General features: G+C 47.6%; 1 protein-coding gene across 1 annotated transcript in view; it reads left to right on the top strand.

The window, feature by feature from the left end:
- The window catches only part of LOC106807822 (exosome complex exonuclease RRP44-like), a 24,663-nt gene that overhangs the window by 687 nt on the left and 16,154 nt on the right, over positions 1-7,822 (top strand). The window contains 1 exon segment of the mRNA XM_014810286.1: positions 6,485-6,579. Within this exon segment, the coding sequence (XP_014665772.1) occupies positions 6,563-6,579 (17 nt within the window). The 5' untranslated portion in view covers positions 6,485-6,562.

Here is a 7,822-nt window from a genome sequence, read left to right as displayed (position 1 = left end):
GTCCGTGATCAATGTGATGTAGATGAACTGTGATGCAGCTGCGTATGCCGTTCGCGTGTGCTGTGTGCTTGCATTGCATATTACTTCGATGTTGTTTCATCAAGTGACCAGTGGTGTATTGGAATTTTGGAAACTGTACCATGCATGGTTCACTGTGTATTGTATATCATGTTATGCTACTTTACAAGTGGTGTCACTACATGCTCTCTCTCGTAATCTCACGATTGGATATTTTGGACAACGAAAGCCCGATAAAAAATGTCAATCACTCTTGTCAGCCTACGTTCCTACCACAGAAGTAACAGTCTCCCACCTACCTAGATGGCGCTCCACGTGACAGTGTACCACCTCAACTTGCTGAACATATGGCAACGCTAACATACCCTCCTTAACCTCGATGCACAATTGTTACCCCATCACACACCGAAATCAAAAAACCCCATATACAGAAAGTAAAGTTACAGAAGACTGGCAGCTCATTGTGTTGCGGGTTTGCCGCTTGAGTAACCAATAACCTAAATTCCGCAAATAAATCTAACCTCAAATATTCCCTTGCACTTCTCTTCCAAGCAAATTATCGCCCATATGCAAATTACCGGACAGGTGTTAACACCATATCAAACTAAGACAGAGGGCAGCTCACAGGAGAGTGCATAGCTCCGGGGGCGAGCAGTGTCAACATGCTATGTGCTCGCTGGTGGCGGCTGCTGACTCGACTCGCCTGCTGCTGACATCGGCGCCGCTCACATGTGGCCTGCTGCTCAACGAAGTCGCCCACTTGCTGACTCCGCGACGCGCTAAATCTGGATCGCAAGAGCTGCTATACACCGACCATCACACCCACACACACAGCGCGCCACGCGATCAGTTTCACACAGGCACACACACCGCTCGGCGTCACACACACACGTCATCTTGGTTTAGTTTCCTTATGAAAGGTTTCGCATTCGTGCAACCTCCACGTGTTGTTACCGCTGGTCACCTAATTGCAAGCATTTTGTTGTGCAAGCGTTATACGCCATGTCCGTAATCTATTCTGCCGTGCACCACGTCGACCGCATTGCCCTGCAATACTGGTAAGAACCTTGTCTCCATTCGTTCATGATGTCTGCGTGATACTAAACACACAGCACAACATTCATCAACCCACCTCGTATTGCCAAATGCATGACAGGCATTATCTTCGCCACAACTGAATTCGAGACATGTACAATCACAGACTATTCACTACACCACTACTTTTGACGCATAACTTGCGCGTAAGTGCCAGTTTGCGCCTCACGAAATAAATAACCGGACAATGTCCCAATTACGTTTGTGGTTATGTATTCCAATTTCAAACTTCAAATTAACTGTGACAACCTCGATATCGTTTTCCGCTACGAGTAGCCAGTTGATCATCGCCGTGAAGAAGCCTTTGTGTTTATTTCGAAACGCACATATCTGGCATAGCAGATGGACTTTATCAACGACGCGTGGCCAGCTCTTATGTCTAGCACGCGCCATATCTGCTAGGGGCTCACCGCAAAAACCACTTATTTAGAAATATCTTCACATACACTACCTCACACACTACCGCTCAACCACCCACACTAAAAAATGACAAACATCACTTGAATAGTATGAATTTTGAGAAACAAAATCAAAAAGTGAAGTTTAGTATATAAACGAACTCAATACATTAATAAACGTGAGACTGACGATGCGATGATTTCATTAAGCTGTAGACATTTCCAAAAACCGTACAAACCCGCGATCCTCCTGATGAACCCGTATACTTAACTTAAAATTTTTGCGCACACTTCATAACCTTCCAGCTATTTTCCCGTTCCTGCTTTATAATTAACACAGCAGGATATACGTGACCTAACACTGTAGTATCTATAACACATCTATCCAGGGGAAGTATCGATTTTTTTATTACTCTGACAATAAACTGTCATAAGCTACATAGTTGACCCCTTCACACTATCATCGATGATACCGTAACCAGGGAACATTAACATGCGAATACATTTTAGCATTAGAGGCCCATACTGTGGGGCACTAATTGTTGATTCAGAGTGATCTCTGCCCCATCACAACAATGACGAATGGATGTATAAATTCGAACCACGCTGTTTGGTCTGCTCAAGATACCACTACACCACAATCTGCAGAACGAACAATCATTTCAAAGCCATACCACTAACGACACACTAGACACAACAACTCACGATAATATGGTAAATAGTAAATCAATACTAAAATACTAACGCTAATAAGACATATACCTATGTAGATCAACTCTTGCCATGATCACTTCCTCGCATTACTCCCGTAAATGTGTCCCCCCACACGAGCTATTTTACTAAGACGCGTGCACTGCGGGTCTCTGCGTAGATTCTTCCGTCACGAGCCGCAAGTAGTCTAAGAATCTTTCTGCGAGGTGCTTGCAAGTTTTAAATCACAAGGGCGCTGCGCGTGGACGTTCTACGAGGCGAGGCTGCTGCCTGGCTTGGCCAGGCCTCAAGCGCGCGACGCTGGTCGCTGGCGAACTCGATAATCGGAGTAATGCTGCTAGCTGTCATGATCAAGTAGTTTGGGACCGCGCCGCGCCAGATGTGTTTTTGCAACGTGTGCTTAAACAAACTCCGCGGCTTGGCCTAAAACTACCGGCCCTGGCCATGTCAATGACTAATAAAGGTTGATCGAAGAAAGGTTAAACGGAACCGTGTCATCCGTTGATTACCTTTGTCGCCATCTTCTCTTGCTGACATACATTCTACGCGTTATTCGAGATGCCACCCACAGGGTTTCCATCATCTCATTCCAGAGTGAGTTCTGGCCGGTGCGTGCGCTGTGGACGATCAACAACAAGCGCCACGTGAGTGATTTCTCCAGAAGTGACGGGCCGCGTCCATATGGCAGATGACGCCGCTGCGTTACCATGTCTACGGCTATGAACGAAAAAGCGTCATTACACAGCGAGCGTTGAAAGCTATAATCCTTGGTTCATCTGTCCAAGATGCACTCTCACATACGTGCTAGCACGCGATTCCATCGCTGGCAATGGAGACGTATAGTGTTCATATTCACAAACAGATATACCGTGCGATGCCATCGTCGTACCGCGAGGTCGCACCGACAGTCGACACTATACGCTGAGGAGCGAGCAGCCAGACGCTGAGGAAATCTTTTCGCGACCAAGAGCCAACTATTATTCAATTGTATAGCCATTGTAAGCACACAATTCAAGTATCACAAGCAGCATAAATTTTCATCTCAGCGCAACCGATCGCCCTATCCTGTAACCGATCCATTTTGGCGCTCCGGATCAAGTTTTATCCTCGATGCTACAAGTATTAAAAATATTGTTAGAATGCAATCGTGATACCACAATTTTGCCCCTACTCTGGTCCGCTTTTTTATAAGCAATAACAGACATGGTGTGTCGTGGTGTGTGTGTGTGTGTGTGTGTGTGTGTAGTGTGTGTGTGTGTGTGTATGCGGTCTCGTTAGCTGCTGTGGGATGTGTGTGTGTTGTGTGTGTGTGGTGGCGTCGAACAGTCGCGTGCGTGAGCGTGCCGGTCTTAGAGCCTATTGCATCTCAGTCGTAGATTGTGCATGGTGTTGTCGCTGTGTGTGTTTGTGTGTAAGTGTGTGTGTGTCGAGTGTGTAGGTGTGGTGTTGGCTGTGTGTGTACTGTACACTTGCATGTCGTCGTGTGTGTATACTGTGGCGAGCGCGTTTCGCGTGCGTGCAGTCCAGCGTGCGCTGCATGTTTGTGTGTGTGTGAGTGTGTATCGTGTGTGTGGTGCGTGTCGTGCGATGCGCGTGCGTGCGTGCTGTGGCGCTGTGCGTGTCTCTGGTGCGTGCGTAGCGCGTGCGCGTGCAGTCGTTGATGTGTGTGTTGTGTGTGGGTGTGTGCGTTTTGTGTGTGTTGTGTGTTTGTTGTGGTGTGCTGACCTCGGTACAGGCCCAAGTGGCGAGCAGGTAAGATGGCGCGAGACACGTGCGCGGTGGAAGCGTACGTCGTGAATAAGTGGGTATGCCGTCGTAGCGAAGCCGTAAGACTGCGGTGAGTTATGCGGTGTGTGCGTGCGTTAAGGCGACTCGTGGCGTTCGCACAGAGTCTGTCCAGAACGCTACGTCTACCACCAACACAGTCTTCGCTTGGTAATCTTCAGTAATCATCACGTTCACATTCCGTGATCCTTGTGCCAAATCTCGTATTACTCCGCAGCAATAACCCTCCCATACAAGGAACCACTTACAACGCCATACAACCACGCCTGAGGCGTCGCCTACGATCTTTATGACGAGTTACATAGTCAACCATATAGGCCTAGCCGTAACTAGCGTAGACGGTAAAGCATCCGCAACGACCAACCTCATGTAACTAAACCGTACAGTCCTAAGTATCCCATCACCGACTATTCGTATACCAATAGACGCAATCCATTCCTCTCTCCTCGGTCTCGTCCTCCCCGTCTACTCTCTCCAACGCCCCCCCTGCGGAATTACTCTACCGTCCTTGCGTCATCGTCATCTCTCTTCTCTTCTCTCTCTCAACATCACAGAAAAGGCAGTTGTGAATAGTTTCTACTGTAAGTCCAAATACTGATTTTTATTTTTATACTTTATTATGCTCCCCGAGGGGGTGCAGATGTGATGACACGACCGATAACAATCGCCAGCGCGCACGCAGCGCCGTGGCTTACGTTAGCAGACACTTCTGGCCGCCACCCCTGCTTGATCTCATCCTCTCCAGCCCCCGCGCAACTAATCCGTCTCCATTGATTCGGCCCCGATGTTCAGTGAAAACGCACCCAATGCATGAGCGTCGCGAGCAGCCGGCAGACAAAACCGAGCGCACCTTGCTCCGCAGTACACACACACCACGTGAAGACGCTCACAGATATACGACAGCCGTTGTATCGCTCTAGCGATATACATTACTCATAATATATACTACCTACTACTATACTATATATTATATAACAACCTAATATTTCTACACGTTTAATGCTCTCGTTTTTACGCCATCTACCATGCTCGCGCAGTTATGCTTGACTACTGCAACTTAATTGAGCTTCGGACATACGCCCGCGTCCATTTAGTCCCGGAATAGCGTGTATGAACAACCCTGGGGCGACTGGCGCACACATTCGCAGCTCGCGCTGGCCGGACTATCTTTAAAATGTAGGGAATCAAAATTTTGCAGTCTGTAGCGCTCAGCCTATGAGCATAGCTAATATATTCGACATTAGAATCCTGGCCTCGTTGCTCGTTAATCCACACGGCCTCGCCCTTCCAAACTAATGTATTTTAATGTATTTATTAACTCCCCTAACCAACTGTTATAGAAGACAGAACTAATGTCTTTCATTAAACTACCCGTATCCAGTGAACAGCCACATTCGTCCATACAAGAAACCCGCATGAGGAGTGTATAGATATAACGAAGATCCCTTATAGATATAACACTCCTGACCAGTAGGCCACTACGCATAAGTCCACGTCGTGTGGTTTCACGACTCAGGTATAGACATGTGGCGACATAACGCATAACACGGATCGTCTCGTGTGTCCGTGCTGTATTAGATCAAACATCGCCATCCGCTCACCGCAGCACACGGAGCCATCGTCAGTCACAAGTCTCCCAGCCTACGCAAATACACCGACTGCTATGCTATATATAAATATTAAATACTATGGGAGTGACAGCCCCCTGACTACAGTGAACATGATATAGCCGCATCTATATTCATACGTGTTGCTGACACGCCAATACGTCATATCCTGCCAATATATACAGAGTACATACATGATCAGGAGTAACATGATACGGCGAGATTCTGTACGCATGTGCTGCTGGACGATATATACGAGTACAGTACATGATCAGGGATAACAATGAATGCCATCTGCATTCATGTGCTGCTGTGCTATAATCCACAGCCGTCGCAGCGAGAGACCACCGGGTTCCATTACACTGCCGCCGCGCTACACTCGTTCGCGCTACACGATCGCCCGCGAGCTTCATATGCTTTTTAGCATTGAAACTACAAGTGCCATATAAATGAGCACAGCGATACTGACACCGACGTTACGAGGGCAGCGATTAGAAGGCGTAGATAGAAACCAACCCGGCTCTGGAATGTAACAATGGAACACTGCTGGTCGTCTATGCGCTCGCGGACTAGACAGAACACACACACACACACACACCTAGTAACGAGCTGCTGCTGCCTGGACGTTCTAAGGCGAGCTGCTGCTGGCTGGCCGGCCTAAGGCGAGCTGGTGCTGAATCGATAATGGAGTAATGTGTACTGTCAATGGATCAAGTAGTTTGGGACCCCGCAGATGTGTTTTTGCACGTGTGCTTAACAAATCCGGGTTGCTAAACTAGGCTTGGGCCATGTCAATGATATAAAGGTTATCGAAGAAGGTTAAAGGAACGTGTCATCGTTGATTAATTGTCCATCTTCTGTCATCATCAGGTAAGACATCGTAGTTCTCCGGCCCACAAGCGCCTGAGTGATGTTCTCGCAAACAGGGACAAGAACTTCTACGTGTTCATGAACGAATTTCACAAGTAAGTCGTATCCGTGGCGACAAGGGCAACGCACAACTGGATTTCCAATATGTCCTTTAGCAATCAAAGTAAACATACCCTCTTAACCATCAGTTGTCTGGCAAATATTAAATGGACGTTTACCTTGGCCTTAATTGGTCGCTACCCCTTAATCTATCATAGCAATCATCCTTAGGCTATCACACTCTGACTCTTACTACTGTTACATCTTTGGCCCTTGCTGCCATTAGATCTCTTAACCTTACTCTGTCAGAGCTCTAACCCTTACTCTATCACAGCTCTAGGCATTACTTCATCTCAGCTCTAACTGTTACTTTATCACCGCTCTAACTCCTATTCTATGATGCCTCCAACCTTTACTGTGTCTCAGCTCTAACTGTTAATTTATCACCGCTCTAACCTCTATTCTATGATGCCTCCAACCTTTACTGTATCTCAGCTCTAACTGTTACTTTATCACCGCTCTAACCTCTATTCTTTACAAGTGGTGTATACTGCTCTTCTGTAATTTCAGATTGATATTTTGGAGCACGAAGCCATAAAAAATGTCATCACTCTTCAGCTCGTTCTACAAGAAGTAAGTCTCCCTATAGATGGCGCTCCAGTGACAGTGTAACCTAGCTGCTACAATTGGCAACTACATACCCTCCCTTACCTCGATGCACAATTGTTACCCTCAACACCAATCAAAAACCGTATACAGAAGTAAGAAGTACAGAAGACTGGCAGTCATTGTGTGGTTTGCGCTTGGTATACAATAAACCTAAATTCCCAAATAAACTAACTCTCAAATATTCCTTGACTCTCTTCAAGCAAATTATGCCCATATGCAAATTACCACGGTGTTACACATATAAACTAGACAGAGGGCACTCACGGAGAGTGCATAGCTCCGCGAGCATGTAACATGTATGTGCTCGCTGGTGGCGGCTGCTGACTGACTCGCCTGCTGCTGACTCGCCGCTCACTGGTGGCTGCTGCTGACTAGCCACTCGCTGACTCGACGCGCTATCGATTCGCCGCTCACTGGTGGCTGCTGCTGACTCGCCACTCGCTGACTCGACGCGCTATCGATTCGCCGCTCACTGGTGGCTGCTGCTGACTCGCCACTCGCTGACTCGACGAGCTATCGATTCGCCGTTCACTGGTGGCTGCTGCTGACTCGCCACTCGCTGACTCGACGAGCTATCGATTCGCCGTTCACTGGTGGCTGCTGCTGACTCGCCAATCGCTGACTCGACGA

The sequence above is a fragment of the Priapulus caudatus genome, unplaced genomic scaffold (genome assembly GCF_000485595.1).
Source record: "Priapulus caudatus unplaced genomic scaffold, Priapulus_caudatus-5.0.1 Scaffold236, whole genome shotgun sequence".
Taxonomy (NCBI): Eukaryota; Metazoa; Priapulida; class Priapulimorpha; order Priapulimorphida; family Priapulidae; genus Priapulus; species Priapulus caudatus.
Note: the sequence above shows the minus strand (reverse complement) of the source record. Positions and strands in the feature narration are given on the sequence as shown.